Raw genomic sequence first — 18,004 nt, 5'->3', positions numbered from 1 at the left:
GCCGGGCGGTGCTGCCGGCTGTCACTTGGCTCGGCCTCTGCTGGCGCCGCCGCCGGGCTCCGACGTCCGCTGCTCTGCCCGTGAAGTCTCTCTCTCTCTTTCTTCTCCTAGTTTTAATTTGTTTTCTGCTGCTTATTGTGTCAGGGGGTAGCGGAGGGAGGCAGGGGGGGTGAGGGTAGGGGGGCTCTGGTTTCACTGTTGTCTTTTCGCCTTGTATGGGAGAAACCGCCGAAACCGGGTTTTTCTGTGAAGCTGTGCTGGCTGCGGCTCTCTCCCTGCCTGCCGAGCCGCTGCTTCCCGGGGCCGGGCTGGGCCGGCCCCCGCTCCCCTCGGAAACTGCCCCGCTGTACCGGGTCGGGCTTGTGACGGCGCTTTTAAAGTTTAAATGTACGCTCTGCCTCTGCCTGTGCTGTGGGCTTCCCGGCCTTGGACCGGGGCTTGCCGGGCTGGGGCAAGAGGACCGGGATCGCTCGGAGCCTGCCGCTGAAAGTGCTTCTTACATCCCTGGGTGACAGCTGCCCCAGGCGTTTTCTGACTTCATTGGTGCCATTCATTTGGGCTGTTGTTGGCGTAAAGGTTTTTATACTAGTACGACTGTGGCTCTTTCTGTGGATGCAGTTTTCTGTGATATAATGCCTACTGTTGATGCGTTTCTCTGGAATAGTTTCTCTCTTTCTGTCTTTGGATAAAAGCTGTGTCTCAGCAGCCAAGCATCTCCTGGCACATTGTGTACGTACATGCGTGTAGAGATTAATGTGTCAAATAGCTTCATTGTGTAGATGAACACTCCGGTGTCTTGCGATTGAAAATCTACAGCTTGACTGGTCAGTTCTGTATTTTTGTGATCTTAAACTACTTCACAGGGCTACAGATTGTACAGGCTCAAAAACTTGTTCACGAGTCTACGGTGACCAAAAGTGTAGTGCTTGTGGGACAAACGTGTGTGGAGCTGTAGACGGTCGGGCACTTGTTTGTTGTTTTGCTTGTGTGCTCATCAGACTGTTGGCGAGGGCAGGCCAATCTGAACTGCTTGCTCTTTCGTATAGTTCTGGTTGCTACAACAGTTTCATTAGGTAATGCTTTAGATAATTAAATGCAACTGAGGGTGTGGCCACGCGGACACTGTAAACTGTTGAAGGCTTCAGTTTCTGAGAGTGACGCTACCTTAAACAAAGGTATGCTGCATCCACTAAATAGAGCAACTTAATTTATGTGTAGTAATGACACATTTCTACAAGGGGCCAGGGTACTGCAGAAATTACACTGCTGATTAGTGTAGGTCATCTGGTAGATTCCCTTGGCTAGGTGTGGTGGTAACTGAAAGAACGTGATTTTTAAACTATAAAATGTTTTGTTTGCATGGATTTGTTTTAATAAGCTTACTAAGCTTTGGTGCATAGCTTAAGTTTGCCACTGTAACACTGGGAAGACTTTACAGATATAACAGTCCCAACGTGGATGGTGTTGTTCATGTCTTGAGATAACTTTATCAGCAGTTTGTGCCACCATAGTAAAAGCATCCCTTAAATGGATAAGAATCTAATCTTGGAATTGCTACATCTACTCTGAAGGTTGACTCGGGTATATTGAACTTTCTGCATCTCCTTGCGCCCCTCTACCAGACATACTGCTGGTTTCTGCTAAGAAAGTTGTGTTGTATCAAACACACCTGTGGATAAAGTCATTAATGCGATTAGTCTCATTGACTTCAGTGTGCCCAGATGAGGCTGTAGTCCTATTAACATCTTTAAAGTTAGGTATGTGTTTGAAATCAGGAGTGTTAGTACACGTAGCACTAGATGTATTTTATAGTGCCAGGTATATGGCAGTTAGGTCAATATGCACAATGTGAGGTGAGCGAGCACAATGTTCTGCTGCTGCTTCTCTTCCCCCACTTTGACCAGTTCTGACACTGACCATGCAGCAACCTGAATCACTTTGATAAACTGGTAGAAAACTAACCCAACAAAAAAAGAAAAAGTGAATCATTTTCTGCTGGGTTAGTGAGTTGAACTGGCTTGTGAGGCAGTCAGATGAGCACTGCATCTATCACAGAGGAGTGGCAAGGTTGCTGGGGAAGGTAGGGAGGAATATATACATTCCTTCATCGCTGTCCAGTTGCTAAATCTGCTCAACTGTACCTTAGAAATTTACATCAGGATTGTGACTTGTTTATCAATACAGCAGTACTGTTTGAACTGTGCTACTGATGTACTTAAACTAATATAATTCATGCTATTCAAACCAATATAAGCTATGTTAATATGAGAACAGCTATAGTGGTACAATAATGATAACAGAAGGGTTTTGGTAGTTGAGTGCAGAGAGAAAACTTTCCAAGTCCAGTTAATATATTAGGCATGTGGCTGGATCAGAATATTCAAGTGTAAAATTTATCCATAGATGTAAGTGCTTGGAAGTTATATGTGTATCATTGTGCTAATGATATAATAGACTTTAATGGACTACTCGATTGAGAATAAAATTACTTGTATGCGTAAGTCTGAAACCTTTGCCAATACACTGGAGACAGAATAGAGCAAATAAATTAACTAATCAATTATACTAGGTCAATTGAAACTTACTGAATGCTAACAGAAATTCTGGCTGTGTTTTAGCTTTGTAAAAACACTCCCCACTGCGGGCAAAATTTCACACTAAGTCCAATCCATGGCAGAAGAGTGTAAAAGTTTAAAAACCAGTTACATTTTTCTCTGATATTTTCTAGTCATGTTAACACGATATGTTATGCTTGCTAATAGCAATACATGGGGAGGAATTGTCATACTGAAACAGAAAAGTCTGGATTTAGGGTTCAGGCACTTAATGCATTTAATGGGATGGAATTATTTAAATATGAGAAAATATTTTATTGCTGTTTTTAGCTAGTTCAAGAAAAAGTATTCTCAGCAGAGTCCTGGTACTAGTCTTCAATGCCAGGTCAGAGACAGTGCTGGTGGTCACTGTTCTGCTTGTTGTGGGTTTTGGGGTCGTTTTGGGTTTTTTTATGTCTCATGTTGTTATTAAGACATTTTTCAGATGCTGCTTCTGAATGCAGTTTCAGAGCAAAAGCATCAAACTTGAGAAAGTGACATTTGAAATATTTTCTCTTAAGTTTTCATGCACTTTATTCCACTTTGAAAGAAAATAGCGGTCAGTCTGCAGTTGACACAGCTGCAGATGAAGCTGCTGCTCTGCTCGTATGTCTTTGGTATTGTTGAACAGTTGAAAGCTGTTGTCTTAAATGCTCAAAATTAGCAGGTCTGGTTATTGTACTTGGCCGAGAGGATTGCCTGTAAGGTCTAAGAAGACTCCCTCACAGTGGAGTGTTCCTTGTGAGATGAGACAGGACTTGTTGAAGAATTTGAGCACATTCTGCTGAATGGATTTATTATGGGCTGCAAGAATTGAAATCTTCTAATGTGCAGTTTCTAGTAACTGGAGGTGGAAAGAGTGAACTTTTGTTTTGAAGGCCAAGGAAACAAATGCAGGAGTATTGTATTTGTTCTTGAAACTAGGGTATGCCACTTTCTTTTCTGTCATAAATGCAAAGATCTTTGAAGTCAAAGAAAATACAGAACTTCTGAATGGATGGGCAAACCCTCATGTGCATCTCCTTAATAAATGGATGCATTCTCTGTGCCTTTGTACTCTGATTTATTACCGAACAATGAATCAAGTTACGCTAGCTGTCACAACATTCATTTCAATAGATTTCCTCAGAGTACCTCCTAGCATATGATGCAGCGCAGTAAGACGTTCAATGCATTTTACTTTCAGTAAAATCACTAATCCATTTTTTTAGTGCTAGGGTTTTTTTTTCATCACTTTTACATCACTTGTGATGAAGCAGAGACACTTTTGCAAGTTGCCATGTCTTTTCATAGCAGAAGTATGTTGTAAATGTCCGTCCTCAGCATACAGTTGGAGAGAATCAGATTCAGTAATGTTTCATTTATAGAAAAATCTTCACTATAGTTTGGATGCAAATTTAGTAGCTGGCTGATGCCAGTGATTTGATCTCAGAGCTCATGAAACATACTCCTATTTTTCTACTGTATTTTCTGATACTTGATTGATGTATGACTGTTGATGTCACTCATCCTTCTCATTAACAGTTAGAGGTAGTGACGTGCTTTGAAATTCTTTACTGCTTTTCTATCTGCAAGTGTGTGGTGTGTCTTGATTGCTCATTTTTTTTTGTACTACCTTAATATCCCTAAAAGCTTTTTTATGTTTTTCTATCTTAAGACAGATCAAATTGTATTGGTATATTTCTTTTACTTTTGAAGCTTTTTTCGTTTCAATTACTGTTTTCCAAAGTCATAGTGATTGGAATGTGAGTTCTTCTGGTATGTTTACTGTTTGCATTACAAATCAAAATACTGAATATTATCTAAAATTTTACTCATTCAGAGCAGCTAACATTCACAAGCTCCTTGGGCATTGTTGGTGTTTGTTACTTCCAGCTTTTTCTTGCATCAGCTTTGTGTAATTGTGTCCATTGTCCTTACATAGAGCCTCATTCTTGGGGTGTAATGCAATCTGGACTGGTAAAATGTTTCTAAGTCGAATAGTGTCAGTAGACAGTCAAATTAAATACCAGCAAAACTACCTATAAAGGTACTCTGCATGGTTTGAACCCCTTGACTCTTTAGCTCAGCACCACTTAAAAATCATGAGAAGAAAAACCCCCAACTTTGTAGCAGAAGTAATTCTGGTGGAGCAAAGCAGAGATTACAGACTCGAGATAATATGGTGGAGAAGTGTTAAGATGAAGTTTGTGTCCGTGAAGCATTGTGCAGTTGGAGTCGTACTGGGATTTTGAATATTAACTTCCTTTCAGAACCTTTGCTCCTGAAATACATTTCATTGGAAGGCTTATTATATAAATGAGCATTGAAAGAACGTGAGGGGAGGACCCGTTTGACTCTGCAGTGTCAGCTATTGATTCTGGAGATGCGGCGCTTTTTTGACAAATACATCATACATGTTTGTTGCGCTGGAACTTGTCCTCAGGACTGAGGACGGTCAGTAAATCACCTGCATCTAATTGCTTTGGGAGACAAAGTTTTCTCAAAATATGTTGAGGCCAAAAAAAAGTATGTTACTCTTGTATCAAAAAGTATTTTAAAGGCCCATAAACATAACCAAAAAAAGTCTTAGAACAATGTATTATGGGTATTTTTAGCACTCATTTAAATGGGGTAATGCGATATGGTCAAAGCTTGGATTCCAGACAAAAGAGTAGGTAAAGGTATTTGTATTGAAGACTCAAGCATATAATCATAAATTGTATTCTCTGGTATTTGAGGAGACATGGAAAGTGTTTCTGGCATCTTTAAATAGAAATTCCATCACTTTCAGTGGGCTGGCTCAGAAAAATAGTTTGCTTGACTAGTTCTGATTGTCTGTCCACCTGTGTATGTCCGTTATTGCCACTAATGCAGAACTGTAGCTGCACAGAGGGGAGCTCCAGAGGGTCTTTAGGCTTCAGAAGTCAACTTTCCATTATTTGTACATGGAAACTTAAAATATTTTTGTAAGCAGGAAAAAACATCCGTAAAACCTTTTATTTGTCTCTGTGCCCATTTCCCCCATGGACAAGTTGTCTGCGCTGTGGGAGGCGTGGGTGCAGTGGGACACACTGGAGCAGGGCATATAGACTCCTGTGGTATCTCCACAGGTAAGAAGGTGGTGAAGGGAATGGTTCTTGTTTTCCCCAGTCCTACTCAGTCTCCTCGAGGTGAAGGCAATAGCAGCTTCAAGCATTTGCTCTTGGGGAATGACTGTAGATTATGATACGTGACAGCAGCTCGTACAGGACTGGGACTGGTCTGGCAGTTCCCCAGTGTTTCCATTCCTTCTCATTCTGCTTGCATGGAGGTTGTAGCTAAAACTAATAAAGCAAAAAGAACAAAAAAGCTACTTCTAGACCATACCAGATTCCCAGTCCACTTTGCTTTGCCACCTAATCCCACTGACTTTCTGCCTCAATAAGGGAAGAGAGACCAAGGCATAAAGAAAGGAAAAGATGACTTATTTTATTGGCACTGCTGCCTTACTGTAGCGTAAACCATGTGAAGTGCTGGCCTGGTGTGCTGTATACTCAGTTTGTAGCAAAACCTGCCACTTCGGGGGTTAAACTTTTCAGAATACCCGATAGAAGTCAGTAATTTGTTTCTTTCCCTACTCTTAGCAAAGCTTTATCTTTTCTTTTGTGGTTTTCCTTTCATTTGGTAACCCTTGTATTTTTATAAGAAACAAAGTCTTGCAGAATACTGTTCCCTATGCATACTCAGGTTTTTTTGCATAACCACTAAAAGTTAGTGAAAATAACAGTGGGTGATCTCTTGCTGACATTCTCTGCCCTCTCTGAATCTGTATGATTCAGTTTCCTCTCCCATTTCCTTGTTTCAGTGCCATGACTTCTGAGTTTCCTCTTTCCTCTTCTTATCAAGGTTGTGCTACTAAGAAAAAAAGTCATACTGAGAGTGCTTGAAAGACTCTACAGTTGGGCCAATATACCAGTTTCTTTTCTTCCATTTTGCTGTTCTCTGTGCTGATTCTTCAAAAGCTCATTCAATCTTTCTCTCCTTCTGTCTTTCTCCATTCTCTTCCTTTTTATATCCTGCTTCTCACCACTTTTCTTTCTCTTTCCGCTGCCCTGTTTTTCATCTCTTGACATTTTTGTGTACCTTTGCTAAGCATATTCTACTTTCATATCTCCTGTTCCTTTTGAAATGCTTGAAATCCTCTTCCTATGTTGATTTGTTGTTTTGCTATCTGTTGTACCTTTCAATGCCATCCTTGGTATGTTTGGTAGTAAATGTAGTGCTGGTTTTTCATGTTTTGTATTTGGTAGCAGTTTTCTCTTCGCTTCCATTTCCTCCTTTCTGATGTCTTCTCATGCACTTTCTGATCTGTCAGTTCTCTTCAGTGTCTTCCCTTCGGAACAGTGTTTGTAGAAGAGAGTGGTTGTCCTGTCTGTGTCCCCACCCCCCTAGTTTCTTCCAGGAGTTTGGAGTATATCCTTTCCTTGGTAGTTTCCTCTTAGGTCCTTAACTGCAACAGTTCTGCTGTGCCTTCTCTTGTGTACTTTGTTGGGTTTTTTTGTCTTGGGCAAATGAGTAGAGAATGAGATGGGCACTTGACATGGGATTGAAATGTCAGAACACAATGGTGTTTGTATCTCAACCATTCACCCAAGACAAGGCTTGGCAAACCAGCCTTGAATCAACCTGTGTAGGATGTCTGTGTCTACCAGTGAGCAATCAACCAGGAGATCAGTTCTGCTGATTCTCCAGTCTTCCACTTTTTTTCAACAAACTTTTAAGATCCTCATAGCCTTATCCAACCTGCAGATAACCTTTTGCTATCACTGCTGTTTCCTCAGAAGTTCTTTGGCTTTTCATGTGTTGAGCTCAATCTCTTCGTTTAAACTCTATATTAAATAGTGATGGATCATTTAGTTTAGCAAAAAAAAAAAATCTTTTTGAAGCAGTCATTTCAGAATGTAATTTTTACAATGTGTTTCTTAAAGTTTTTCATGGGACATTGAAACAACTTTTGTATTGATGTAAAATGTATTTTAAAAATAATTTAAACTTCCTTTGCATAATTTTATAGTTTAGCATTATTCTCTGATCAATATTGATTTCAGTGTATTTTAGTGTTTAACTGGTTCGCTACCCTCCATGCAAGTCCTATAAATAGGCATGATAACTGTGCCTTGATTTATTTCTTTTTTCTCCCCCAGCCCCTAGCTTTACCCTTGATAGCATTAAAGTGTCTACTCTGTCTGGTTTAACTTCTTGCAGAGACAGGGTATTGAATTATACAAGTACTTGGTTTTTGTAGGGTGCTGCTTATTCATGTAAGCTATAGCAATAGGAAAATTTATTTTAGTAATCTGTGGAATTCAAAGGTTGGTGGGAATCAACATCGTTTGTAGGCAGCTTTTGAAAAGCTGGTAATTTCTCCCACCCTTCCAAAGGAGGGGGGAGGGACATCTAAAACCCAAACCCTTATAGTTATGAAGATTACGTCGTGACTGAAAACTACTGCAGTGTTGCCTTCCTGAAGCTGTAGACAGCTCCAGAATGCTCAGTTCTTACATGTCTGGTTTTTTCCAATCAGCAGCAACCTGAGTTAAGCAAAACTGCTTGGTGGATCTCAGCTGGCTGCACTGAAGCCAGTAAGAGTCATATTGTACACTTGGAGCTGGCACTGCAGGTATTTGTTAGGAGAAATTCAGCAGGATGCTTTGTGATTACTTCCCAGCTTGTACAGAAAGGAGGAGAGGTTGAGTGGCCTTTTATACAGGGGCATCATATACTTTTAAACCAAGGCATTGAGACAGAATTACTGACCATTAGTGATCATCAGCACACATCTGTGAGTTGTTAGTAGAACTAAGGTGTTCTCAAAAGTGTGTTCACTGTTTGACTTGTGTTCTGTTCAGCTCACATAAAGGACTGACACCTTTTACTCGAGTGTCAGGATGAAAGGTGTAACAAGCAATTACAAACTTTTTTAATTAATCTGGTACTTTTTGTAGAGCGTTAGAGAATACATGGAGTATATTACAATACTACATTCACAGGGGCATCATAATGTAAACTGTATAGATTTGTGTGTGTATAATAATGAGAACAATTCTAGTCCCTGACTAAGTTCTCCTGTCCATACTAGTAATTCTAATTATAAGAATAAATCCAGAGCAGTTACATGAAGAGATATACTTAATCCCTTAGGAAATGGTTGCTTGTTCGGAAATTCTCTTATGCTAAATTTACATATTGAGTAGGTTTTGTTATGTTTATGTTCGGGCAAGAAACTGATAGTGGTATGATAAGACATTTCCAGCAGCTCTCAAAATTGGTTCTTTATAGAAAATTCCCCCATTTTTATTAATATTTGTTTTCTAATTTTCTAGCACAACAGCTCTTTGCTCCAGTGATGGAGAAGATCAATTAGATGATTTCCAGGGCAGAGCAGCGTTATGATTTACAGCATGAATGATGTGAGGCACAAAGCTGCCATTCTGCATGAATGAGCTCTGCAGCACCTGTCTTAGAAGCAGAATTTTCTAACTTCACTTGGCTCACTGCCCATAGCTAGATACTTAAAAACCAAAACAAAACACCCCCGCTTCTTTCTAGAATTATTGCAGACTTTGCTAATGTGTGTGTGTTTCTGTGTGTACATATATGAGCTCTCATACCTTTTCCACACCCTTTCTAATATTTATTTGGATTCTTTAAAGAAAGGCAGAACTAAAGGTCTTTTGAAGACCTGTGTTCTTATTATTGATAGCCTTTCTTGGGGGTATAAGAACAGTTTTGTGGGATAACTTACTGCCATAAATACAAGCTATATGACTGAGTGTGAGGACCAAACTTCACTCTTGGTCAATGTGAGTATCCTTAAAACCACATATGATAAAAATCCTTGTCAGAAAATATACAGACAATGATCTGCTCCAGTAAGTATTACACAGTGTTAATTTTGTGGGATGTTTGGTCACCTTTTATCAGAAGAATGACCTTTATATTTGAATGCTCTTTTATGTGGCACACTATGTAGGGAAGTTAAAACAAAATAAATTTTCAGAAAATAAGAAAAATGAAAAATTATATCTGGGAGTGCATGAGAGAATAGAGAGGAAAATGTGCCTTTATGACTCTCTTACAGGTCCAGAACTTCCTGTATGAATTTGTGGTCACCTAATTTTTTCTTTCCATAACATAAATGTCTTCAGTCTGTTGTGAAGACAGCTCAGTAAGCACTTGCCACCAGATAGGTCATTGGTGAGAGGGTAGGGACAGTGCTGACTAATCAGAGTTCTTGTTGGCTGTATGAACTCCTCTTAGATCTCTTAAACTTACTTTTTTTCTTATATAGCATTTCTTTAAATTCTGTTACAACTTTACGTATGACAGCCCATCTTTTGCAATGAAAGTATTGAGAAATAACTATTTGCATAAATTACCTGTCTTTTCTTTTAAAAATTATCTTTCGTGACTGAGTAGCGCTTTTTTTTTTCCCCCTTTATTAATAACTCCTTTGGTGATGGTGGCTGCCTGGTTTGTTACTCAGAGTTCACACTTTTTTCGATTCACTGTGACTCTTGCCTTTGAAGTTCACAGGAAAACAATGGCAGCTCCAGTTCTGTCTTTTTTCCTGGCTGTAGTGTCATGTGCAGCCGTTCTGTTCTGGCTTTTCCTTTAACAGAGGTAGGCAACACATTCATCTGTCACTGGTGGAATTGCAGGGGGTTTTTTGCCAAACATTTGTAGGTTCAAGCCATGTAGTGCTGCCTCTGTTACCCATTCATGTGCAGTATTTCCGTGTGGTCATCTTCAGACTTGTTGGAATTCTTACTACTATGATCTAAATTGTGTGACCTCTGGGTTTCCTTTTATCAAGTTCACCCTTCTTTGTAACAAATAAGAACAAAAGTTAAACCCTCTTTATCCACAGAATTAATGTGGTTTCTGAAAAACTGCAAGCTGTAAACACATTTGTGATTTGGTGCTGATTTTCTGATCTTGTTCAGGATGTGAGTTTGAAGTCATCATATGAGGTGAACATGCATCATAGTGATCAAGGTTATGTTCTCTTTAGCATAAGATACATTCGCTCCTACTTTATACCTCTGATTATTACATGACTTTTTTTTTGTAGATAAATTGACATGATGTGGAGCAACAAGTCAAATGAGGTGCCTTTACAAAATCCAAGGCATAATCAAACTAAGGATTCTACCAGAGGTATGGATTTTCTCTGTTTTATTGCCTTGTTTTGGAAGACGTTTTATCATGAGTTGTTTGAAACTTTGGGGAGGTTTTATAGTAAGCATTCTGCTGTCTCAATTTGGAAGCTAAGACCATGTGTTACGTGGCTTCCTTTTTGCAGAGATAGCAGTTTCATACTCTGATCTGCAGAGTATTTGCTGATCTGCATTAGGAATTGCCAGCCTATGATATGGTTGCCAAGATGGCACAGAGACAGATTTTCTTGAGTGCTGTAGAGGAGGAGCAGCGCAGGAACAGAAATGGGTAACTGTAGGCTCTGGAAAGAAGTGAAGAAGAGCCTGAGAGGCAGTTGCTCCCGACTCTTGCTCAGTTCCAAAGTGGTGGAGAGCTAGACGCTTGAATAGCAGCAGTATACTGCCACCAAGATGACTTGCAGCACTTCTGTCTCCCTGAACTGGAGAAATCCTGTTAGCTTTTACTGTCATGATTACTCTGTAATTTAGGAAGGGAGGGGGGAAAAAAAAAATAAAATTACAGTACATCTGTGAGAGGAAGAAAGCTCTAGTCTACAGAGCAGCTGAGTTGGGTGTTAAGTCTGTGGTTCAAGATCAGTCTTATGATCTCCACTATGACAAAACCGGACTCTAGAAGTTATTTTGAAAGTGGAGACAGATCATTATTTTATCTGTAAGAGGACGTTATTGCTGATTGTGTCCTGCGGTATGTTCTGTTTCTTTTAAAATTACGTACCGTGTGAAACTGAGGTGTTCTGTAGACATGAAGCACCATCTCTTGAAGTCAAAGCAAAGCTGTTTCTATGCTACTTCCTTAACCCTCTTCCTTTGTGTTGTTGCATCTTACCTGAAATGAAATTGGCAGCTTTTTTACTACAAGGAAAAGGTTTTAATTTTTTTCCAAACTCTCTAATACTGCTACTCTCCATGGTTCTGATGCACATTGAGGTTTTGGATGTTGCATTGTGTAAACCATTAGATTAGAAGACCATTAGAAACCAAAAGAAGAGGGCAACTGAGGAAGTAGATGTTTTTAGAGGAAAATACTACTGCATCCTACTGAACTGGATTGCACATAGACCATGTGATACCTGTTTAGATTAAAAGGCTGAAGTTGATTAGTGCCTCTTGCTTGTTCTTCACAAATATTGCTTCTATTTTTTTTGTAGGGTGTACAGTTCAAAAAGATTACTATTCAAAATTCACATGTTCAAAGCTTGGGTTTTGAGTAGAGTGTTTCAGTGACCATGTATTCCTGCTTAGTTTAATGAAGAAGAAAATGGGGGGGAGGGGGGGGAGTAGTTAAACTATAGTGTAATGGAAAAATCTAAGATATTTGTGTTGGGGTAGATAACCAGCTTTATTTTATCTTCTAAACATCTTCCATAATGTGTGGTAGATTTGATTTCAAGTGTAATAATGCATTCAGCCTAACTTAGTGAACTCATTAAATTTTACATTAAATACTTTATTGCTCTGTTAAGATGAGTCTTGACTGATAACAGCCTCTCATAGAGGAGATTTACAGGCTGGAACTGAGTCATTGAAAGAACTTGATTAGCAAGCCCATGAAAATTGTTTTGAAGCAACATTTTATTTCCATGTTTTCCATGTAATCAGAAATCTATTTCTTTGTTTCTGCTCTGTAAGATCTAACTGCAGCATGGGCTACTTTTTCTCAGACTAAGGCTGCTGTAAGTACTGATTTTCTTCTTTTTCTTTTTTTTTTCCTTACTCCTTTTCAAATCAGTTAATGGCTACAAAAGCTTTAACCAAAGTATTATTTTGCTCAGTGATTGTCTGTTCAACAAGTTGAAAATAGGGCAAGCAGTTGGAGTACATGCATGTTGAACATTGTTGTATCTTGGAAAAAGTTTTCGACAGACAGTAGAAGAAATTTTTGCCCCAGCAAGGTTAGTCTTGAGTATAGTAATACATGCTAAGTCTTGAGTGTAATATGACCTTTCTGTTTAAGAAAGTGGTGACTTATAATTTTCTTGAAAACTTGAAAAAATAGCTCTCCCTGCTTGCCCGATCCAGTCAGAAACTGGGACAACACCATTGTATTTCATATTTTTAATCTTTGAGCATCGGAATTGCTGTCGTTCTGTGGGAACTTAACTTAGGTGCTTAAGATATCACACTAGTTTCTAAAACCTGGCTTCAGTGAAGCCAAACAGCTTTGTGTTTTGGGGAATTCAGCTCTTTCCCGTAGCCTTGTCCCTCTCTTTTTTTAATAGCTGAGCATCAGTGTAGGGTTTTACATGTGGAATCTTGTATCATGCTCCATTTTGGACAGAGTATTAGAGAATTTATTCCAAGTGGAATTAATATTTCATTCAGGCCAAGCATTAAGACTCTGAATGGCATGTTGTTACTAATTTTTTCACAACAGCCTACTTATGGAAACAAAACTATACAACAAAACCTAATTTAGATAATCTTTTTAAACAGAACTTAATATGTAGTTTCTGGCCATAAGGCTATACAGTTTTCCAACATCAGCCTTGTGGAGTTGCTTTTGCCTGCAGTTTTATTCTTTATGAAAATGTGGAAAAATTTGTTATGTTAGGGGGAAAAAATGTAGCTTAAAAATTGGAAACAATATTCTAATTTGCATTATCTTTGAATTCTAGCTACGTCATATAGAGAACAAATTGGAAATAGCTCCTACCAGCGCGGCTGTATTTGATTCTGTCATGGATGCCAAGAAGCCCTCTGCTAGTGCTAGCAGGAAAATAAGCAGAAAGGGTATGTATTATTGAGGACATAGCGTGTAAGACAGCGTAAAGCCACTGCATTCTGGGAAAACTTGATTTCTCCTCCCTCTCCCTAAGTTGCCTCCTGTTAATGATCTTTATTCATGAAACTCTAATTGCCCAGGAGAAACTAATGTTTGCTTCACTTAGCTTAGGAAGGAAAGTGTGCTATCATAGTCACTTGGTTAGAGAGAGTGACAGGACTTTCCCCACGCTGTGAGTGAGCAGTGCTTATCCCATTTTGATACCCTGTTTTTGTGGGTGTTAACGATTTTATATGCCTATGTTTACACTGGAGTAGCTGTTTATATTTTTTTAATGTTTGTCAACTGTTACACCCTGATAGAATGCTAAATCTGATGCTTCCTTTATTTCATGTAAGGAGAACGTTTGCTTATAAGAAATAAGCCCTCGTTTTACATACTAACTTTTCAGAGCATTCTGGTAGTGTGCTACTGGAGAAGAACAGACAGATCGACCTCTAGTGGCAACATAGTCAACTTTCACAGATTTAATTACTTATAATTAATGTTTAAGTATTATTATCTCTCTTTAAATATGATCATTGTTTCAAGCACTTACCACCTTGCTCCTAGTTGTTGAAATCAGCTTGTTGAAAAAGAGAGGGACTTTAAATGCTATTTGGAGTGCTGCTCAAACCAAAGGAAAAACTGTGTTCTTAATTGTTCAGCCCCAAGAGCTTTCTCTTTCTGGAGAGATAGGTACATAGAGGATTCTTTGGTTTCTGCTTCAGCTTCCCGGTCCTCCAGCCAAAATAAATCAAGCAAGGAGAAGGCCTCACGCAGCCCTCTTCGAGCAACCACTCTTGAAAGCAATGTGAAAAAAAGCAATCGTGTGGAATTTCGTGAACCATTGGCTTCATACAGGTTAGTGCTGGGACAGTTGATTATTAAAGAAAAATATGCTAGGATAAGAATTAAGCTAATAGTGATATTTTTGACAGCTCCTCAAAAATTGATTTGCTTCCTTCCCTCACCCACTGTCCTGGTTTAGGCTGGAATAAAGTTAATTTTCTTCTTAGTAGCTGGTATAGTGCTGTGTTTTGGATTTAGAATGAGAATAATGTTGATAACACACTGATGTTTTAGTTGTTGCTAAGCAGTGTTTATACTAAAGTCAAGGACTTTTCAGCTTTTTATATTGCCCTGCCAGCAGAGGCTGGGAGTGCATGAGAAAAACTGGGAGGGGACACAGCAAGGACAGCTGACCCAAATGAACCAAAGGGGTATTCCATACCATATTATGTCATACCCAGTATATAAACTGGGGGAAGTTGGCTGGGGAGCACTGTGGCTCAGCAATTGGCTAGACATCGGTCAGCGGGTGGTGAGCAATTGTATTGTGCATCACTTTTGTATATTCTCTTAGTAGTAGTAGTAGTAGTATTTTCCCTTCCATTTCTGTTAAACTGTCTTTATCTCAACCCATCAGTTTTACTTTCTGGCCCCTCCACCCCGGATTCTCTCCCCCATCCCACTGTGTGTGTGTGGGAGTGAACAAGCGAGTGTCTGTGTGGTTAGTTGCTGGCTGGGGATAAACCATGACACCCACCAGTGTTGGACAAAAGTGTCTTCCTTTTTAAAAAATGTTACAAATTTTATTTTTTGTTCAGTAAATGAGAGTTTAAAGTCAAATGTATGGAAATGGGGCCAGATCATCAAGTTGATGTGGCTGTGGCCTCAGTGGCCCAATAGGTTTGATAGGTATTTAGTTTTAGTAATAAGGACCAAAAAGAGTATTTCCTAAGCTTTTCCAACTTTGTTTTCATTAGTTCTTCAGCACACGTTCCCAAATGTATTACCATAAGACAGCGTAGACCAAGAACATCTAGTACTGAAGATGCATTTAGTTTTTGTGTGTGTGAGAAACCCAAATAAGAACAGCTGTATCAAGGAGAAAAAGTGGCACAGAATATTGCAGGCCATAGAACATGGTGGGGTGTGAGGAATGAAGGAAAATACGGAAAGCCTGTTTTTTTCTAGCCACGTTAAGTACTGTAGTGAATATAAGATGCCTCAAAAGCTTTCAAAAAGACAGACAACCTGCAGCAGAAATAAACTAGTTATAACTTGCTGTAGTATCAGGGCCTAGAAGACTTTTACCATAACTTCTTTGATTCCCTGCGTTTTATAAGCAGTGTGTGTTCTTTGCACAGGTATCCCCGATGAATAGCTTGGTTGGGTTGGTAATAGTTTTTTATTGGATTCTAACACATACTTTGCATTTTTTTTCTAAATGTTCTCCCAGTGAAATCAAATTGCTGTTGACTGATTGGAGTGGAGTTGGGACAGTGGTATTTTTTTTTAATTCCACTACATCTCTATTAATAACTGTTATCCTAACATCTGAGTTATGGTCTCCTTTTCCATTTCTTGTGTCAGCTGTGAGGTTCTCCTCCTTCCTTGTTGCGTGGGAGGCTGATTTGGATCGGTTGTGTAATCTTGGGTCAGTTTTGTTAACTGAACAGGTCTGGTGTCTGCCCTATTTGGAGTAACTTACTTACATCAGTTACTTTTTTTAAAAAACTTAGTAAATTTAACAGGCTTCAGGGAGAGGAAGAAAATGAGAGCAGCTAGATTCATGCCATTATATCCAATTGAAAAGAATAGCTTTCTTACAATAAAACGACTGTGTGGCATTGGGGGGATTAATTTGGTGATTAACACCAGAGCTGCTATGTTAACACATTACTCCTCTGAGAACAGCCTGTAGTCAATGCTTAAAGTGTGCATAGGAAAACAAACCCAGAATAATGGGTAGAACAATCTGTGTGTGTGTATATTTATATACACTTTTGGTGAAATTCTGTGCAATTAAATCACTCAACTTTTATGTTGATTGGTAATGATTGCTACACTATTTAACAGGAGTGTGCTACTAGAGAAAGAGAGGTAGACAATTTCACAAGTACAATGTTATGACCTGCCTTAAATGAGTTCTTTAAACATACTTGCTGAAGAAGCAAGCCAGGTAGCTTAGGTGCTGGATTTTCACATCTTCAGCCCCTCATCAGTAAAAATATTAAATACATTTTTGTCCTATCAACTTATGTACCATGAGTGTATTCAAATATAGAGTCTGCTTTTCTGTGAAAAATTGCTAAGAGATCCTTAGTTTGTGGAATTTCTAAGCTCTCGGTAAGCTCTACATTTGTTGCAATACAGGCAGTTCACTCTGAAGTTCTTGTCAGGGGTTTGCCTTTTTAATGCTCACACACAGGGCAGGGGTTTTTGGTGCAATTTATTTGTCTTCTCAGCTAATGAATGTGCTGTTGAGGAGCTGTGCATGTGTGCATAGCTTTATTTTAGAGAACATAGATTAATTATTCTTCTAAAGTTTTACATTTGGTTTTTATTTAAAGCTTTTTTAATTTGAAGGGCGACATTACGGCTTGCTGATTTTCTACATGCCCTAATTTTAGCTCTTCAACTTTATATATAGTCCTGTTCAGACAGAGAGTGCAGAAAATGAAATTTTGAACAGAAACCTCTTTCAGTTTTGTCAGACTTGCACTATTGAATGTGTGGTGATCAAACTTTAAAAGAACTTGCCTTTTAAGTAGAGAGAAGGTATAGGAAGTAATTCTTTTAGTTAATGAACATGCTGATTGCTGGGTTGGAACATCCTAAAGTTGTATTTCTGATGGTGACTTTTTTTTTTCCTTCTATTACATCAGGGATACATATAGTTCTCTGTCTTATCACAGTTCTGGCCAACTTGAGGCCAAGCAACTGCTCTCTAGTTTGGACTTCAGCGAAGCAGAAGGGAAGACTGAAATAACAGGCCGTATGAGTATGATATGTGACCGAGATGAGCACGATCTGCACAGCAGAGATTTTGAAAGTCCATGTTGTTCTGCTGCAGATGAGACTGTTGTTAGGTATTTGAATGACCGGCCAGCAATTGATGCCTTGCAGAATGAGGCATTTCTTAAGGTTGCAGCACCTCCAAGACTGGAAGAGGAAAAAAACAGTGGCTGCAGAGGAGATGAAAGTAGCACTAGAACTCCTCAGAGTAACACATCCCAGGACAGTGAACTGAAAGTGTCTTCACCTTCTGCCACAAGTACTTCTAGTGCTCATAGGCTGGAAATCTTGAAACGGCGGCAGCATGATGCTAAGTTGGAGAAGCTGAAAGAGCGGATTCGAAAGCAGTGGGAGCATTCTGAAGAGCTAGGTGGCAGAGGGCAGCACTCGGGATATGCTGAGCAACCTGTCGTGATCACAAACGTGGAGAATGCAGTGACTCCCAAAGTCAGGAAAGTGGCAGCTGCACCTGCTGCTCCATCATACAGAGGTATGAAGGGGCAGATCCCTCCCTGTTGGTTATATGTGGTGAAGGAGCGGAGTTCAATTCATTGAGCAATATGTCAAAGCGTGGATGTGACTCATAGCTGTGTTTGGGCAATAGGGGAGTGGATAGCGTGGTTTGATCACAGATACAGATAAGA

General features: G+C 39.4%; 1 protein-coding gene across 3 annotated transcripts in view; it reads left to right on the top strand.

Annotated features, from left to right (window-relative positions):
* The window catches only part of CEP350 (centrosomal protein 350kDa), an 85,234-nt gene that overhangs the window by 6,816 nt on the left and 60,414 nt on the right, over nucleotides 1-18,004 (top strand). For all 3 annotated transcript variants that reach the window (XM_010580629.1, XM_010580630.1, XM_010580627.1), the window contains exons 2-6: nucleotides 10,690-10,775; nucleotides 12,425-12,468; nucleotides 13,411-13,525; nucleotides 14,288-14,420; nucleotides 17,231-17,850. In XM_010580629.1, the coding sequence (XP_010578931.1) occupies nucleotides 10,700-10,775; nucleotides 12,425-12,468; nucleotides 13,411-13,525; nucleotides 14,288-14,420; nucleotides 17,231-17,850 (988 nt within the window). In that variant the 5' untranslated portion in view covers nucleotides 10,690-10,699. The remainder of the gene's footprint in view (nucleotides 1-10,689; nucleotides 10,776-12,424; nucleotides 12,469-13,410; nucleotides 13,526-14,287; nucleotides 14,421-17,230; nucleotides 17,851-18,004) is intronic.

The sequence above is a fragment of the Haliaeetus leucocephalus genome, unplaced genomic scaffold (assembly GCF_000737465.1).
Source record: "Haliaeetus leucocephalus isolate CR32 unplaced genomic scaffold, Haliaeetus_leucocephalus-4.0 Scaffold730, whole genome shotgun sequence".
In the NCBI taxonomy this organism is placed as follows: Eukaryota; Metazoa; Chordata; class Aves; order Accipitriformes; family Accipitridae; genus Haliaeetus; species Haliaeetus leucocephalus.
The sequence above is the reverse complement of the archived record's forward strand: the minus strand, read 5'-3'. Positions and strand labels throughout refer to the sequence as shown.